Source organism: Sceloporus undulatus, chromosome 1 (genome assembly GCF_019175285.1).
Source record: "Sceloporus undulatus isolate JIND9_A2432 ecotype Alabama chromosome 1, SceUnd_v1.1, whole genome shotgun sequence".
In the NCBI taxonomy this organism is placed as follows: Eukaryota; Metazoa; Chordata; class Lepidosauria; order Squamata; family Phrynosomatidae; genus Sceloporus; species Sceloporus undulatus.
Genome location: NC_056522.1, coordinates 305639345 through 305659267, shown reverse-complemented (window position 1 = coordinate 305659267; position 19923 = coordinate 305639345). Strand labels below are relative to the sequence as shown.

The 19923-nt window shown below is 40.1% G+C and overlaps 1 protein-coding gene across 3 annotated transcripts in view; it reads right to left on the bottom strand.

The window, feature by feature from the left end:
- Window positions 1–1099: 1099 nt before the first annotated feature.
- The window catches only part of TSPAN18 (tetraspanin 18), a 249505-nt gene continuing 230681 nt past the window's right edge, over window positions 1100–19923 (bottom strand). For all 3 annotated transcript variants that reach the window (XM_042477706.1, XM_042477721.1, XM_042477713.1), the window contains 4 exons: window positions 16880–16978; window positions 11810–11989; window positions 10171–10254; window positions 1100–7155 (listed from right to left, as the gene is read on the bottom strand). In XM_042477706.1, coding sequence (XP_042333640.1) covers window positions 7108–7155; window positions 10171–10254; window positions 11810–11989; window positions 16880–16978 — 411 coding nt within the window. In that variant the 3' untranslated portion in view covers window positions 1100–7107. The remainder of the gene's footprint in view (window positions 7156–10170; window positions 10255–11809; window positions 11990–16879; window positions 16979–19923) is intronic.

Sequence of the window (19923 nt, the reverse complement as noted above, 5' to 3'; positions counted from 1 at the left end):
TGACAAGTGGTTTATTTCCCAACCACCTGCAACAGTGACAACAACAGACAATGGAAGGAACTGGGTGAATGTGGGTTCATAAACTCAAAACCAGAAGATGGACACAACTCCAGTGTGAAACTCTCCTTTGCAATCTCCACTTCAGAAGGGGAAAAAACTGCAAGACCTTTAAACTGCTCACACAGATTTCAAAGAGATTTCGGCCAGAGAATGTCATGCTAGAATGTGTCCTTTCTCTAAAAATATTGGGAGACAAAAGATGCATCAATCTCCAGCATCAGAGTTGTTCCTTTATAACAGCATTGGAAAATAACACCCTGGTGGACACTCTTGGTAGTCTGTCAGCACTTGGAATTTCCATTTGTTTCACTAGGAAAAGAAAATTATTTCAAGCCAGCAAATTCAGAATTGCAGCCTATCACCCCAGTCTTTAACTTAGGAAGGTACATCTACTCTGTGGTGGGGCCCCAACAGCAACTAAAACCAGGGACTCCCTCTCTCTATTTTTCTCCCCGGAAGGAGAGGGGGGTATCGAACCAGTTGCAGAATTGTTCCTTTTGCAACATGAAAATGCTAGGGACTATTTTTAGCTGTGCATTTTGTCAAAACCTGGGCCTAAAGTCAGCTGCTGTTCCCAAATGAAGTAGCTTCATTTGATCAATTGGTTAGAGCCAGTGTAGTGGAGTGGTTTAGGTGCTGAACTACAATTCTGAAGATCAGAGTTGTGTTTCCTGCTCAGCTATGGAAACCTACCTGGAACCTTAGTTGAGTCACACGCTCTCAGTCCCAGAAAGCCCTGTGAAAGTTTCACCTTACGTGTGTGTGTGCACGCACCAGGGAGCAGCAGTTAAATGCCAGTACTGAAGCCACTCACAGCCACAAGGTTGTGAGTTCAGTCCTAGGCAGGGCTCCAGGGTCCACTCAGCCTTGCATCCTTCTGTAGGTTACTAAAATGAGTACCCAGCTTGTTGGGGCAGGGACATAGCCAGGATTTTAGGAAGGGGGGGGTCCAGACTAAGTGCCACCATTATAATGGGGCTTGGGCACGGCAGCGCAGAAGCACGCACCCTTCATTTTTCTAATGGAAGGGGGGGTCCGTACCCCAAGAACCCCCCCCCCCCGGCTACGTCCCTGGTTGGGGACAGTTAGTTTACACATTGTAAACCACTTAGGGAGTGCTTAAGTGCACTGATTAGTGGTATAGAAATGTACTTGCTCTTTATATTGGCTTCAAGTATTTCTAAGGTGAACCTATTATGGGGATGTCGTTGCAAAGTTTTTCAAAGGAGGGTTGACATTGCTTTCCTGAGGCTGAGAGAGTGTGACTTGCCCGAAGTCAGCCAGTTTCCTGCATAGCTGAGCATGAATTGTCTAACCACTATATTCCCTTGGGTCTCTTAGGGTCCTTATAAGTCAGAAAAAATTTGAAGGTGCACACACACACACACGGCAAATATACATATAAATCCCACTGAATCAATGACTGTACTATAGTTGGGACTAGCAACTGGTCATTAGTTCTGAAGTCTCACATTTAAAATCTCATATTCAAAATCCTATACCTTCCCCTTGAGGTTCTTTCCCACAGTTGCTAGCTGTCGGTCATCAAAAGCTCTCCAATTTTGTTTTGTCCACCTATGACAGAGACCTCCAGAGAATCAACTATTAATTAACAGGGAACTCTACAACTCAGCAACAGCAGCAACAGTTTCCATAATTACGTAGAACTATTTTAATTATACTTCTCTACCAAAGCTGTGATGGTACTGCTTTGTTGATATGGAGGCAACAATGAAGTAGTCATGAGGAGAAGGTGGCCTGAATTCTGTTGGGGCCTTACACCTTTGTAAGTAGACTTACATGTGTGGGAATTATAATTGTGCTGCTGCACAACATCTGCATCCAGTGCAAGGCTGCTGTTACATTGCTATGTAGCAGAGTCAGCAAAGTGCCCAATAGGCATCAATGCACATTGGGTGCTCTAAACAGTGTTCACAATTCAGTAAAAGAGGTCTCTTAGAGTCTCTGCTATGTAGCTAGGTATATGTAAAGTTACACAGTGTATCAGGTTAGCAGGATTCTGGTGGGGATTTCTAACAGGCTTGTAGCATTAAATTTTTTTAAAGTAAAAAAAATAGGAATTGTTACTCTTGAGAAAAGGGTAGGCATGACTTTTTAAAAAGTAACTATAAAGTTTTCTACTTTTAGAACCTTGCAATTATAACTGAACATGTTTTAAAAAGTAACTTCCTAAGCTCTTTTCTCCCCTTTTCTGCTCTGATTATCACTCCAAGTGGGATTAGATCCATTTCAGTTTTCAGGAAGCATGCTATTCTAAGATAAAGCCATAGCGCAGTGGCTGAACATGTACTCTCCACACAGCAGAACATATCAGATTCAGTTCCTTTCAGCAGGGGTGGGCAACTTGTGGCCCTCTGGATGATGTAGGACTGCAATTCTCAAGATCCTTCAACTCTGGTTGTGCTGGTGTTGTGAATCCAACAGCTGGAGGACCACAGTTTGTCTAGTCACACTTTACAGAATCTTGGATATCCACTGTTGCCTGAGCAAACAACACTGGACTAAATAGTGGTTTGGTACATGTCTCTGCTTCTGTCTTTGGACTTTTGTCTAATAAGGCCATGGTTTGGTTCCTTCCGCACAATGTTGTGTTGGACTCATTCTTCCTACACTAGATTATTCAGGCTCTTTCAGGTGCACTAGCAAAATTTCAGTTCTCTGCTACACGTATGTCATTCTTAAGCACCTATTTGTCATGATTATATTTCATATGTGTGAAAACTTCAGTGGCAATACTTGTTACAGAACAAACAAAAGCATTATCATCAAAAGTAACACCTATTTTTCCAGGGATGTCACAAATTTTCCTTGTTGTAGAATTTGTACAGAACTTAACTAAAGAAACATGAAAACCACACCTTTAATTAAAGAAACTGTCAAGGGCTACATGAAGACTTAGGTTGGCATCTGAATTCTTCAATTAGTCAAATATTCAATATGATTGGCATTATAGTCTTTTAAAACAATTTCCTTATTGTTTACTTCATAACAGATGGGTATTCATGTTTTCGTCAAGGCATGGTTTTTGGAATGAATGCTCACTAACATGCTCTCTCTGCAGTCATTAACTGCTTTCCATGAAGTGATGTCCCTACTTACTGTATTTATATTTATTGAATATAAATATATGCCTTTCTCCCAAGATGGGATTTAGGGCTGCTACATCCTACTGTTGGATACAGTGCTTACCATTTGCCCCTGGAGTAGCATGTCCCCTTGATTTGTCATAGTTTGCATTACTATCTGTTGTATGGTCAGTATATTGGAATCAAAATCTCTCACTAAGAAAGACATCCAATGCCTACTGGAGCCTTCATTCGGCCCTCAAGGTCAACTAACTGGTGCCTGTTTCTTCAAGCTAGATTTGAGGATCTAAGTGGATCACATACTATTAAAACCACAGCTTGAATTTGGAGGGGGGGAAAGACTTTGGTTAGGGTATGTTATTCCATTCCATTCCATCCCATTCCACTCAGCTTTTTCTTAAGTAAGAACTGCTGACAAGCAGAAGCAATACCACAAGATTCACAAAAGAAATTGTGGAAAGGATAACTGCAAATGAGTTTCCCATGGTTTCCTTCCCATTAGGGGGATTTCCTGACTCCCCAGCTGAAAGGCACAATAAAACATGAAGACAACAAGCTACTCAACAGCTACAAAAATTGAAAATAGTCAACATATTTAGCACATAACATGGTTGTGACAAAACGTTCAAAAGCTTAGAAATGAGCCAAAAGGAGCATTTCCTTCCTTGCTGCCAGATCTGTGGGAAAACTACATCTCACATTAAAAACTCCAGCGTGGTGAGAGAACTCAAGCCCTGCCTCCACCCAGGCTCAGTGATTACTTCAAAAGCCCCACTATCTGAGGAGGTGGTGAGAAGACTGAATCCTTATCACTCTACCACCAACAGTTTACATTAATCAAAACATCAGGATGTTCCTTCATTCTCATAAGGCCGGCATCACTACAACTACTCAAGAAGGTCAGCGAGAAGTGAGCAGCTCTGAAAAGAGTGAAAAGATCCAAAAGCGATCCAAGAATGTTGGATTGTCAAAAAGATGTGGTAAATTGTTATCATCTTCGAAACAGATTAACCAAAAGGATTTGGGCATAATGAAACTGGAAATAGACAACATCTCACCTTGTTTCCATGTGACTAGATCTCAAGCTCTCAGGTCAGCCAGGTCCTCAAATGATTCGCTTAATAAAGCAAGTACACATTTAATGTAAGAGCTGATACTACTAGTAGAAATCAGTTCTAATGGGAGGAGTAAAATAACAAAAGAGGTGCAAGGAGTTTCCAAGCTGAAAATTGCAAATATATCTGCTGCAAAAACCAGTGAAAGTAAATAACCCAGCACACATACAACATTGTATCTGTCCAGGTCCAAGAAAGTTGCCTTTCTGAAATCGAAGTTATAGAGAACTTCAGTGAAAGCCCACAGACACCCAGAGCACCAAAACGTCAATCAGTACGCTGAAGCCAAAGGGGTAGGCCGTCCCAGAACTTCAGAGCCTCTCTGGTTGTACAGCACTCACTAAATGTCAGAAGGGAAATAATGGTCCAGAAATCTGTTGCCAAGATTTGGTTCAAGCATAAATCAGACCAGTGGTCATCAGCTGTTTGTGGGAGTGCAAGCTTCCGTACATTCAATTGATGAAAAAACATCTGAATCTAGGCCAGAGTTAGATCCCACTGAATCACTACAAAAAGGTTAATCAAAACATCAGGATGTGTAGGAGAAATTCTTCCTAATTAACCAGAGGCATTCTTGCTTTTGCCTATTGGATTAAGTGGAAGAACTTCGTACCTGCCAGACAGAGAAATAAGCTGTTCCTTCCTCTAGTTAATTACTAAAGTTAGCTATTACCTATACCCAGATCCAAATGTTGAGGATTAACCAATCATGCAATAATTAATGATCCTGTATTTTCCTCTACCTGCTTTTTCTTCCTTTAAAAGTAAGAGACTTGTATGGTTCAAGAGTCAATTGATTTGACCACCCTGTCAGTTGTATTGGCTGCAATGTCAATTGAGCTGATCAGGATCAATTAAACCATCCATACCAGATGGCAGATGGCTCTGTCTGATTTCTCTACAAGGATGTTCCTTTGTTCTCATAAGGCCTGCATCACTACAACTATTCAAGAAGGTCAGCGAGAAGCCCAGTCTGCTGTACATTCAATCGATGAAAACAACTGAATCTAGGCCAGAGTTAGATGCCACTTCTCATTCTCAAGAGATTAATCAAAACATCCAGATGTCTCTTCATTGTATACAGTCTGAAGAGGGTCAGTGAGAAGGAGACTGCAAAGTGAGCAGCTCTGAAAAGAGTAAAGAGATGCATAAGCCATCCAAGAATGTTGGGAGACAAGCAAGCTATAAGAGAGCATGTGGTGAGACTGATGAACAACACACAGAAGATATGCTGTCTCTACCAAGAAAAAAGGCTCCATCTTCTCCATGTCTTGAAAGCAAGGTATCAATAAAGACATTCGTGCACATAGTGCATAAGAACAAAATACTGATGATAACCTCAGGCTCTGTGAGCCAAAACAGCACTATAAAACCGTTCCTCAAGCAAAAAGGAGAAGCAATGGTTTGAAAATATCAGGAAAAAGCAAGAGGCTGAACAATATCAGAAACAAATTGGAAAAGGAAAAGAAACAACAATATGAAGCAGAAGCGTGAAGAGCATCTTTGCAAGGCGCTGCAAGCTCAGGAGCAGGTAGAACAGATGAAAAAGGAGGAAACGACTTGAGGAAAAGCTTGATCAGCATGAGGAGAAAAATGGAAAGGTGCAAAATGAAAAAATGGTAGAAGACAAAGTTAAGAAGAAGGTGGCTGCCAAGAAGCTGGATGAAATGGAGGCCTGGCGCAAACAGGAGGATGAAGCTCGCAGTCAGAAAGCTCTGCAGCTAGTAAAGTGGAGGATGTATGGGCAAAAACAAGGCATGGGATGGTGGCTGCCTCTATACGTAGGAGGCCAAGGAAGAAGTGGACTAACACTTTTTCATAGAGTAGGGGTAGGAATCATATAGCCCTCCTGATGTGGAATTGTAAATTCCACCAGCCCTAGCCAGTATAGCCAGTTGTGAGGAATGCTGGAAGATGTTCAGCATCTAGAGGGTTGTATGATTCCCAACCTAAAATTTTAATTAAAAAAAGAAAGAAAGAAAAGAAATAAGACAAAAGAATTCTTCCTATGGGTGACAGCACCAACAATTCTAAATCATAATACTACACACACACCCCACCGCAAAGGTGAGGAAATCTATAGAAGAACTGCCTAATTCTTTCCTCATCTCACAAAACACTAAACAGGAAACTCACTGTGACAAAGAAAAACTATGTATTAAATGTCTGGTTCTAACATGACCCCTTCCTGGCCTTGAAAAGAATCCCCCTCCCCTTATTTTCCAACACAGTAGGTCTCACTTCAGTAGGATTCCAGGTGAAGGCAGTATCCTTTCCTACTAATTCAAGAAACCTTTGCATTGATTGGATTTTTCACAAGTGGTGGTTTAGTCCCCCACCTTGGCTGAGGGCTGGTAAGTCAGTGTCAAAGCATCATCTTTCTTCCTGGCTGCCTAAGCATTGGCTAACTTTACATGTCACAAAGCTTTGGCTGAGCAGTTCCTTAGGATGCTGAATATCAATTGTGTTCACAACAGGTGGTCTTCCTCTTTCCCACCAACACATCATTGATATATCACTGTTGTGTGAAGAGATGTGAATTCCATGCAACTTCCTGCTTCATGGAGACCAGAAGAGTTCACATCTTCTGTGTTTTCCAGGTTCCTAGTGCAACCCATTGTGTGTGGCTTCTGATGAAGGACTCCCGTGGGAGAAGACAATGTAGTGTCCAGCACCTCAAAGTTCCAGCCCCTGAAGTACAATCCATTTAGTCATCCATATATTACAAGCCTTTCCCCCCCACTCTATTAACCAAAAATAAAGTTGTTTCTCTCTTTCCTGTCTTCATGTGGTTGGAAATTTCTCAGCTGCTCATGGAACACTTCTTACTGGATCCCCCGAAAGAGGCACATGGCAAAAATCATAGCAAAAAGCTATAAATGAGGCAGAAATAAGAATAGTCAACTACTATTAAAGCAGTAAAATGCAGCTAGTCTTCTGTAGCCTTGCATAAAGGAAACTAACCCACCCACCCCCCATTCCCACAAAAAACTAAAACCAAAAATCAAACAGAACTGAGGCAAAGCTTAACCAAGATACCAACACATTATGTATGGATCCTTATATTGTTGCTACAAGTTGATATGCTATTTTAAAAAGAAAATTCATCTGTGAAAAGGCTGTTTAGGCCACAAAGACATGGGATTTCTACATTCCTCTACTTTGACTTGTCTGTTGCTCCCACCAATTGATGCTAAAGACAACATTACCTTATGTTCCCACCTTGTGGTGAAAAACGTAAATGTCACTGTAAACCTTCTAATAAAGGGAGCATATGTATTACATGAGGGATCAGTTGAATGACAAAGTGTTCTCCCTAGGAATTTTCTAGGTCTTCCAGTGCAGTTCCATGGTGTGTTCCTGCCAGAGGTTGACCATAGAGTTACTCTGGAGAATCTACAAATGCCTAGAGAAGTTTTCTCTCTAGGAATCTCTAGGTCTTCCAGTGTGACTTTATAGCCAGCTTCCAGCAAGCATACCACAGAATTGCACTAGAGGACCTAGAAAATGCCTAGAGAGAACATATTTTTTGGATGTGTGAAGGTGAACCTGTGTTATACAAACTCGTGCAATACTCTAGTATTTAAATGTAAAATTCCATGCCATACTGCCCATTGAACTCTGGCTTCTGTTTCTTTCTCTTTTGTGCAAGATTCTGTTAATCCAATTCCATTCCACCTTCTACCTTTTCATGCAGATAATCTAACCAGACCTTTGGTTTTCTTTCCATTCTTAGTTCATGTTTTCATAAGTTCTCCATCTGTAATGTCTCTGTATGGACAGAGGGCGGTGGGGACGCACTACTGACTCCAGATCCACTGCCTTACACCTCCCAATATCAGCACACTGGCATGGACATCTGCGTAGGGACAGTCATGGTCTGTACCATACAGAATTTGCAGTGTGGCAGAAGTATGTTCTTGCTGATTTCTCTGCTATGCTTAAGTAGTATGAGTGAAGAACTTACAAATGGCTTTCACATATACTAATGAGAAGATGTTATGAATGCATAACCTATATTCAAGCCCTCATGACTTATATCATGACTGTCACGATCCCTACATAGCACCTAAACTAGGTAAATGGGCAGCAGTTAGTGGGATCAAAAGGAGTTCGTTCAATTAGGAAACAGCTGGAGGATGCTCCCCACCCCATGCAAGTGAGGACACAAGGCACAAGGATGAGTTGCAACAGGGGTTCTGTTTCTGCCGTTCACACTGGAAATCATTCATGCAGTGGAAGGGAATGGCAATCAGCAGCTTCCCGAATAACAGTGTAACAGATCCCATCGATCCCAGCAGCTGCTGCCTGGTAAGTAGGGAAGGGGGTAGGGGTAACTACACTGCTTATGCATTCGTAACTGCCATGTAGGATTTTGCCCACCATAGTTTAACCAGCAATACAGAACAAGTAACAATGGGTCAATACTGTAGGTGTGTATAAAACCCAAAGACCTACAGAATTAATGAGTGACTGAACATATCAACAGCTTTTAAAGTGAACATGTATTTTTTAAAACAAACAAAAAACTTTGATCTCATACTGTCAAATCATTTAAATTCAGTGAATTTATTTTAGTTACACAATATCCCAGCTGGGGTTGAATTTAGTGACGCTTTAAAAATTCCCACAAATTACAGGAACTTTTATTTTTTTCTGTTCCTGGCATAAGATACACTGTCTTTCTGAGAACTTTGCAAGAATTTGAGAAACAGCTTTGCAGTCAACACTTACACTTGCAGTCTTTTTACTATTCACAGAAAACTGCACAGCTTTCTAAAAACACCCATCCACCCACTTGTTGCTGTATGTCTTCAAGTAGTTTCTGACTTATGACCATCCTAAGGCGAACCTACCATGGGGTTTTCTGAGGCTGAGAGTATGTGACTTGCCCAAGGTCACCCAGTGGATGCTATAGAGGAGGCCCATTGTATCAGTTGGATTTGCCTATCTGTTACCTCATCATTCAACGACTGAACATGTCAACATTAATTGGAACAAGCAAACAGAATTAAAGCCATTGCTTTGTTTGTTTGTTTGTTGTTGTTTTTTTGCTACAGAATGTACTTGAAAAAAGTGCACAAAATGCTAGACTAAATTGCACACTCTATCCCAATGCAAACAATGTGGTGAAGAGTTCAACACTGTGGCTACAGCCTTTGCCCATTTAAAAGTTGCACAACTCAAACGTTACAAAACTCAGGCTGACTGAAGATGAGGCACACATGGTTTTATTGTGCAATATTATGTGTTTCTATGTAAACAAAACAAAACAAAACTAGCAATCTTGCACAAAATACACACACGGCTTCCTAAACAGTCTTTTTTTACACAACCCCAAAATATGAAGGTTGTGTGATTTTCTTTCATTACTAAAAGCTGAACAGTTCTCAAGGGACGTTCTCAAGGGACGCTGGGAAAGCTGTGCACTTTCTGATCATTGCAGGGAAGAAAAAAATCCCAAAGTCTCAAAGCCACTGGACAAAAAACTATTTCATTTTTTTTACATCCATTGGGACTTGGAAAATTGAGATTTACCATCTCTAACTCAGAAGTAGACCAAGTCTATGAAAGTTTATGCTACAGTTACTTTTGCTCAGTTAGTCAAAAAAGTGCTGCAAGATCCCTTTATATACTGACATTCCAGAGCAACATGGCTTGATTTCAGAATGATGGTGTGTTCAAAAGTGAATGCATTTGTTGCTAACACCAGAGGGCAGTGCAGGATAGTTTCTCTACACATACCCCTTTCCTTTTGTATACTGTACTCCCTTTTTGTAATTTTTCTAGATAATATGCAGAAATTTACACTAGAACTGTAGAAGGAAGGAAGCAGAGAATAAGTAACCAGGCATCTTAACTTATTAGTATAACAAAGCATACTATACCTCAATAGCTAAAACACCAATGGCAAGAGCTCCTGCAAGGTACACATAAGTCTCAAATGAATTAAGTATCACAGTGTAGCAGCCCTGGGGGGAAGGGAGAAATAGTATTTTAAAAAAGAAAATATATATATTATTCAAAGCAAAATGTTTCAAAGCCACTTTTTTTGATGACCTATGTGTATTATCATATAATCATAGAGGTGGAAGAGACTGCAAGGGGTCATCTGGAAGTCTCAACACTGCTTTATTCATTTAGCATCTGGGCACAGGGGACATAACCAGATGCTTCTATGATCCTGTCTGTTCCCCATAAGGGCATAGAAAAGATGTTTGTGTGTGTGGGGGGGGGGGGGCTTTAGAGTAAGTTGGGGGGGGCTTGGGTTACTGGAGAGGAAGAAATACCAGGGGGGTTGAGGTACTGCAGTGGGAGGAATACTAGCCTCCACAGCATCCAAAAAGGGAAATACATGTGTAAGGGAAACATACACATGAGTATATCCAGCACATATTAAATGTAGCAGTTTCTGAAAGTTTCCTTTTACAACACAGGTCATCAGATGCAAGTTCCTGAGTTCTAGACTATGGGACAGGAAGGAGTGGCCAAAAGCCGTTCCCGGCCCACTCATCTCATTCCTTAGCTGCAGTACTGAAATAGGCTTGTGCCCATTTTACAAAAAGTGAAAATCATGAACTGTGGCACATTTGAAAGAGGGGGACGTTTTCAAGTTTCCTTTCATGTCTCAAACATTCTTTGGCGGAGCGGCGGTCTGCCGCCGCCGCCAGTAGGTCCGCGGGGGGAGCCGGAGCCTTCAGACGGCCCGACTCCCGCGCGGACCGAAAAAAGAAGCTCCAAAATGGAGCTTCTTTTAGCGTCGCGTTTGCGACGTAGCGAGGCGCCAGGGGCGCGCTCGCGACGTCACAAGCGGCGCGACACGTCTGGACGCTGTGCGTCCAGTACGTAAAGATGGCGGCGCCCGTATGAACAGGGCGCCGCCATCTTGTACGTATTCAATACGTACTAGGGTTAGGGGGGTGCGGAAGCACCGCCCCTTCCTAACCCTAGTACGTATTGTATACGTACTATTTGGCGGTCTGTAAACCGCCTTTTTTTTTTAAGGGCCATTCTTTTTATGTTTCTACTTTAGTTGCATCAGATCCAATAATTAATATGAACTTCAGGGTTTCTAAAACTCTAAAATTACTTCCAGACAATACAGATTCCTCAAGCTAACAGCTAGTTGTAATGATGGTTCTGTGAGTCATTCAACTGAATCAGCTAGCCTCCTCCTTGGTCCCGTCTTGGGTTAGGGTGTCTTATTTAAATAATTCATTCTCTGCCAGGAAGAACAAATAATTTAATCAATTTTGTCTCTACTGTGAAAATGTCTTGGAAAACTGATTTTTGAAAACTTTCTCACTGCTGCCTGGTAAGTGGTAATAGCGGGGGGGGGGGGGGGGGGTTGTACAAGGATTCAGTGTAGAGCAGTGTAACTATGGTGCTAATGTAAATGTACAGATCATACAAGATTCTGGCCAATGCATTTAAAGCCAGAGGCTGAGTGCGTCACATTTGTCCCCCCCCCCACTTCCACTGCACTTCAAGACAAGTCATGAAGTCTTATTTCTCTGTTCCTCTCACCTGCTGATTTTGGTACATATCCTTCCCTTGGAGACATTCCTCTTTGCTGATGATTGCTCCATTGCGAGATTGGAGTTCTCGCCGGCAACAAGCTTCAGGAACTTCATTGTGTGAATGCAGGAGAAGGAACCGGGGGGCAGTTTCAAAATCCTCTGGACCATTGACACCACAGCAGCCAAACTAGCATACATGAAAGGCAAATACATGGGACAAGAAGAAATACAGAACCCTTGAAAAGTATGTATCATCTGAGAAGAAGAATATCTGCAGGGACCAAACAGTTAAATGTTTTGCATGTAACAGGCTTTTTAAGTTCTACAAGTTTCCAAAAGGATGTAAACTGGTATTTAATACAGGTTTCTATATAATTTCAAACTAGACACTATACAATGGCAGTGCCCACTAGACTACATCCTTTCTGATGGTCGTAAGTAGATTTCCTATTTTGTACAACACTTTTAAAAAAATTTTTTAAAGGCACAGGAAGGCATTGCAGTGTATTTTAAGGAATTATTACTGCTGGACTTCATTTTGGATTATGTCATCATAGGATTTTCATGGTAAGAGATATTCAGAATTGGTTTACCAGTACGTCTTTCTGTATAGTACTAACAAGAATGAGTATGAAGGAGGCCCCATACAGACAGGACAAAATAAAGCTGCTTCGGGTCACTTTGGAGGTATCCTGTTTAAATGATGCATGTGCCCTAAGAGTACGGAAGCTGCGCCAAAGCTGTGCTCCAGGATTGTGGCTTTGGCATGGCTTCTGGACTTTTAGGACGCATGCATCATTTAAATAGCATATCTTCAAAGTGACCCAAAGCAGCTTTATTTGGCCTGTCCGTATGGGGCCAGAGTCTACTCTAGTTGGAACTAAGATACAGGATGCCAGATTTAGTCTGATTTCTCAGCAGAAGTCTATCTGATATGGGAAACCCTATAAACAGCATAGCCTCTTGACTCACGAGAACATGCAATCCCACCATCATGGATAATGCCAAAGTGAGAAAGAACAGAGGACAAAAATGAGCAGTGTCAATGACACAACTGGACTTAAGCCAAAAGGACACTGAACTGCTAAGGTGGTCAGATGTGAAAAGAAAATCCTGCATTGCAAAGCACATATAACAGGAAAATGAAATGTGAGAAGCATGCATTAGGGGAAGCTAGACATTGCAAAATGAGTAATAAATGAATAAACACTGCAATACTTGGGTCAAGCAAGCTAAATTGGACAGGAATAGGACAATTTTCAATCTAATAATTACACAGATTATAGTGGATGGAAACACCTGGGATCTCAGAAGAAGTACATTTTTGCATTGTTATTAGAATTCAAATTTTACCTCCTGGACTCTGAAACGCCTTCTTCCCAGTGCCACATGGCCAGAAGGGAGAAGGATCTACCTGCATAGATACCTCTCCAAAGAACAAGGTATCAACAGCAACTTGAGAAAATGCAAGCCTGTGTCTAATATTGTTTTTTTATATATATAATTTTTTTTGCATCATGTATTTTGTGCATTTTGGTTGACCAAACAAAAGCATTATTGTTTTGTGAATTTTGGATGTTATTGTATTTTGCTATATGGCCAACACATCTACCCTGAATATATTTGACAGTGCTCCCCCCCCCCCAGAAAATAAATATCTAGCAAGAAATGGGCTGGCATTAATAGTGAGAAGAGATGCTGCAAACATCTTTCAAAAGATTTAATGCAAAATCTGATTGAACAATATCAATAAGACTTCAGAGGAAATCTGAATTCAGCATCCCTTCTCAAAATGCTTGGGGTCAGAAGTGTTTTTGATTTTTTCACATTTTTGAATATTTGCATATACACAAGAGGTTATCTTAGAGATGGGACCCATGTTTAAATACAAAAAATCATTTATGTTCCATATACACTTTATACACATAATCTGAAGGTAATTTTATGCAAAGTATTTTTAATAATTTTGTGCATGAAACCAAATTTGTGTACACTGAACCACAGAAAAACAAAGGTGTCATTATCTGAGTCACCATGTGGACAATTTTGCATTTTGGAATATTTCAAATTTTGAAATTCCAGATAAGAAATACTCATCTGTATGCTCCAACTATTTAAAGGAAGAAATTGAAAGCTATGCTTGAATCCAGGAGGAAACTGATCACACACCCAAACAGGATATGTTGGTAATATGAATGCTAAAGTAGGAAACAGAACAGAACCAAAGATTACTGGAGAATTTAGGATCAAGGAATGATGTATGTGAGCAATTAATTTAATTTTGTGAAACCAACAATTTGTTTATTACAAATATGTTCTTTATGCAACCAAATTGTATACATGGACAGTCATGCATACAAGACTGTCAATATAGAAATGAAATAGACTGCATAACTGGAAGCAAAAGATGAAGAAGCTCCATTCTCTGACAAAAATAAATAAAAAAAGAAGAAGACCAGGAGCAGACTGTGATACAAACCATGAACTGCTAATATTAAAAAATTAAAGGAAAGCTACAGAAGAACATTAAATCAATCACTGTGCCAAAATGCAACCTGAAGAACATCCCTGTAGAATTTAGAGATGAGTAAAGAATAGATTTGTACTGTTATGCCTAACTGACCAGGAGCCAGGAGAACTCTGGACTGAAACCAGGGACATTGTCAGGGAATAATGTAAATATGTAGCTGGAAAGAAATAAAAGTTCCATTGGTGATGGATGAAACTCTTCAAAGAATTAAGGACAGATGACGAACAAAAGTAAAAAGGGACAGAAATAAGGTCAGAATCCTAAAAACAGCTGTTCAGAGATCTGTGCGTAGGGACAAAGAAAAATATTGTTTTTGTTTTTTATTTATATACCGCTATTCCAAAGATCATAGCGGTGAACAGCAAGTAAGCTAATTAGCAAGTAAGCTAATTTGCCCCCAACAGTCTGGGTACTCATTTTAGTGACCTCAGAAGGATGCAAGCCTGAGTTGAGCTTGGGCCCTTTTGCTGGTCTTGAACTCGCAACCTTGTGGTTTTGAGTGAATGGCTGCAGTACAGGCATTTACCCACTGCGCCACCAGATTATGGCAAAAAAGTAAAGACTTCTTCCATAAGATCTGAGAGATAAAAGAAGAAAAGAAAAATAATGATTGCAGATGATTTATATAACTTTATACTGCATAATGAAGACAATAATAATAGTTCAAAGTTTTTTATATATACTTTGTCTCACACATTAACCAAAGTTGAGATTGCAGTCATGAAATCAGAAGACTACTAGGATTTGGAAGATCAACTATAAAAAACTAAATAAAATCCTCAAGAGTAAAGAGATACTAAATATCATGATCAGAATCAGCCAGGCCATAGTATTTCATATTTCTATGTAAAGTTATGAAAGGTGAACAAACTGAGAAGAGGAAAATCAACTCATTTAAAATGTAATGCTGGAGGAGAGTTCTAGAGCAATTAGACCGAAATTCCTCCAGAAACCAAAATGACCACACTGAGGCTATCTTACTCTTATCATGAGACAACATGGGTCATTAGAAAATAAAATAATGCTTGGCAAAGTGGAAGGCTATAGGACAAGAGGAAAACTATGTGACATACAAATTTGATCAAAAAGCCATAGCCCTGAGTTGGTAAGATCTTAGCAGGGCTGTTACGAAAAGGCATCTTGGAAGTCTCATTTATAGGGTCACCATAAGTCAAAGCTGTCTTGATGGCAATTAACAACAACAAGGTCTGGACACTTCCAAGCTGGCCTGCCTTCTTTTCTTCTTTGTAAAATGAAAAATAGATCGCCCCCATCATTGTGTGATACAAGAAGGTTCTTGTCAATATTAAAAATAATAATTTGGGAGCTATATAAATCCCATGGGCTGTACTACTTAAAATATGGGATTCTAAAAGCCCAGGAGACAAACAAAAGTTGGCATCCTGTCAGTGACTTACATGCACATGTAGGTACAGCAACTTAATCATCTTTTTGAAAGGGCTTTGAGGTCTATTCACTTGCCCCATCCATCTGGCAGCATCAAGCTCCAGGAAGGGCTGCTGCTGTTCATCTGTACCAGAGGTAAGGGAAAGAAGGAAGACGCTGATTCAGATCATGAGTATCTGGCTGCTCTAAGCTCCTGGGGAAAGGAAAAGGTGGGTGCACTGCATCTGCATCTGTGAACCCCCCTCTCCTACAATCAGTCTGAGATAGCTGCTTTTCCATGATGTGAATCATCTCACTTTCCTCCTTCTCTCTCTCCACCAGTAAGGAACAGCAGTGAAGGGGAGAGGTTCCCAGGGTTTGGCAGTTGTTGATGGTAGGAAGGCATAGAATTGTATGCATGGAACTCTATGTATAAGTAGGATCTCAATCCATGACTTTTGAGCTAATAGTGAATTCTGGTGATGGCTTCCTGTCTATGGAACTCTTCCCAAAAAGATGCTCTCCTGGTGCCAAATCTTGTTTCTTTTTTCCCTTCTTTTTAAAAAAATCTTATGTCTTGCCATTCTAAAACCCAAATCCTATTGCTTATCTCCAAAGTAGACCCATTAAATCAATGGGAACTTGGAAGGTCAATACTTTCATAAGCTTCACTCTTTCAGTAGATCTACTCTACTTGGGACTAACAACTGGACTGAGGCCTATGCATTTGCACAACTGACATCAATTAAAACCAGCCATAAAATACAACAAAAATATCAAGCAACAATGTAATGGAAACACCCAGAATGTCAGACAAAGACTCTGTTTTTAAATTACATGAAGTCCCACTGGACTCAACAAAAATTGCTTTTCTAAGGCTGATTTCCTAAACAGACTCACTAGAGAATAAGGCCCAGTGAAACCAGTGAGACTTACTCTGCATAACTATGCATATCATTATGCCTGTTACTGCTACTGACTCATTTTTTTAGTCTGCTGTGTTGATTTTAGTAACTCTGTTAACTAATCTATTATGGTTGTTTTATTTACAACTCTAAATCACCATTCAGGATTTCTGTTGTTGTTGTTCTAAACAGTATCATCAATAAATAAATAAAATCCAAGTGCCTATCCTGCACAACAATTTTTGTTACTACTTACTGTGATCATTACTGAGTTCCAAGTGGATGAGAAAACATCAGACTCATTGTTCCCCTGATAGTGCTTCTTCAGTTCCTTTGTAAAAAACTCTCTGGTCAACTGTAACACAGAAAAGAAAACGAAGTAAGTGTTGGCTTCTGCCTTGTCCTACCAAGTGCATAAAATGAGTGGTGAGCAGTACTTATATGCAGGCAACGCTATCAGCCTTTGATAGCTTCACCTTACAACAGGGATGAGAACTGTGTACCCCTAGATGTTGTTGGATTGCAGTTCCCAGCAGCCCTAGCTAGCAGCCAGTGATCGAAGAATGCTGGAATTTGCATGCTGGAAGGACTTACATTCCACCTCTGTCTCATGAGGTCATCTCACATCTGACAGACTCCTTACTGACTCCTTACTGAAATCCATGAAATCCTTCTAAAGTAGATGGACCAACGATCTGACTCACTTGAAGAAAACTTCCTATATTTCATAAAACCTCAATTTTCAACAGCTCCCATGAAACCTCCATACTTTACCTCCTCGATCACAGGAACAAACTGTTCTTTTGTTTAGGGAACAGACTGTTCACTACATCCACATGGCCATTAAATACTGCCAGTCTTATAGTTTAATTGCTTCAAGATCAGGGGATTGTAACTTTATACTGTATCTATGCAGTGCTAACTTCAGAAAGATATATAAGATTTCCGTACCTGGCTGAATCAGCGCTCAAACGTCGCTCAAAGGTGAAGGAAGCACGTGTGTGTGTGTAAAGCTGGTGTGCTTCCTCAATCTTCATGGAAACATTGCTCCTTCTTAGCATCCCTGAATTGTTCCAGGGGAGCAGATTTCCTATGAACGCAAACATTGCGTCCATAAGAAATCCGTTCCCCTTAAAACAATTCAGGGACGCTAGACAGAGATGTTTCTATGACGATTGAGGAAGTTCACCTGGCTTCCATACATGTGCACGTACTCCACCTTTGAGTGATGATTCAGCCAGGTATGGAAAGCTTTATAGTTCATTTTTCTTTCAGGATCTAGAATTGTTAAAAGTTAACAATCTTTGCATGCTTTTACTCAAATAACTGCTAGTTTGTCAGACATCCTGGTTGTTGGCTTACCAGACCCACTCTCTTCCTATATCACTCTAACCTACAGCCATTTTTCTCCCCTCCATAATATTGTGTATTTTCTTGCCTCCCTCCATTATAGCAGGTATTTGACTATGTAAAGTATTAGTAAGTAAAGCTACTTTATATGTTTTACAAAGAAAATAAATCTTACTTTTTTCATTGCTAGACCTTTGTTTTGGTGGGGATGCATAGCGAGTTGGGGGGCTAGTTGTTATTCAGCTTCTGCTTTGACAGTTTGATTACTCTGGTTCAGGAATCCACTGTTACCTATCATTTTCTTAACAACGGCTTATAAAATTAGAGCTTACCTAAATTTCCATACATTGAAAGCTAGTTCTATAGTAATTTACAGTTTATCCATATTTTTCCTAGTAAAATAAACAAGTTATAAAACAGAATGGAGAAAGATATCTGAAATTTCTGAAAATCTATAGACATTAAATCTGCTGAACTTTCAGAATGTTGATGTCTGCAGCCAAATTCTAATAAACCACTTTCTTACAAAAGACTGAGAGTACAGACTGAGTTGCCCTTATGTGAAATGCTTGGGACCAGTAATGTTTTGAGGTATCTTGTACATGGGACGCAGTCTAAACATAAAATTCATTTATGTTTCGTATAACCCTTACATACATAGCCTGAAGGTAATTTTATACATATTTTTAATAATATTGTACATGAAACAAAGTTTGTATAACTTGAATCATCAGAAAGCAAAGATATCACTGTCTTGCCACCCATGTGGATTTTGGAGTATTTTGGATTTTAGACTCCTGGATAAGGGAGCCTCATCCAGGATACTGAGTAGAATCTGAATTGAACAGTAATGGTGCCTTCTGTGGCCACTGCCAGAACAATCCTTTCAGCTCCCTCCTTAGACCATATTGCAACAAGCTTGGTGAAAAACTGAGCATGCTAGTTCCGTATTATGCATCTAACCAAACCATAATAAATAGAATGTGACTCCAATAGTAATAGTTAACAAGTTCTCAGTAATTCAACATGAGGGTCATTTTACTTTTTATATTGTTTGCCCTTGAGCTTTATGACCAAAATTAGCAGAATTTCTGCAGACCTCACAGGATTTGGAGACTTATTAAAGCTGCACCTTTAACAAGCTGCACTCTGAAGAGGCCATATTAGCTTTGAATAGAAATGCTTATTAAACAGAAAGGACAGGGAAGGCTGCCTGGGGAAATAAGCAAGTACTATCTGGGACCTTTGGGTTAGAAGGTGTCCTCACACATGCTCAGGCATTGTGTTTCCCTTCCCTTATTTTGCATAATTTACCCTACTGGGCTCTCATCCTGCAGAGACAGCCGCCCAGACTTTTTTTTTATTATTATTGATGCTTGTCTGTTTCCTAAGTGCAGACTTTGAAACTAATATTACACTTGGTAATAGTCCCAATTGGCTTCCTTTGACCAGTTCTGGAACAAAAGATTAATTTGAATATAAAGTGAAACCTTTATTTTGACAGGCATGATCCCAAAGGAAATGTTTGAGGCTGGTGTTTGTGATTTTTATGAGATCTGACCTAAAACAAAGCCCAGTGCTGGGACTGTGCTTATTTGCCAGAAAAATAACCCATTCCCTTTCACCACTATAATATTTCACTTTGTTCCAAAAATCTGGACAAAGAGAGAAAACAGAGTTAACAACTTAGTCACACTGCTTGTTTCAAACATAAAAAGAATTCAGTAAAATAAAACAGTCTTGGAGTCAGTCCTACCAACCCAGAACTTTTCCCTTCCCTTATTAAAAGCCAGTCTCAGAAGGTTTCTATGTGCTCAGTGCACAAACTACTTGGATCTGCTACAGATGGCAATCCTGTCAAATTCTGTCAAAGCCCCAGCTAAACTTTTGAGATACAGAATCTAGCCCTTTAGTTAGCAGTCTTTCCCAAACATAATTTCCCTATCTGTG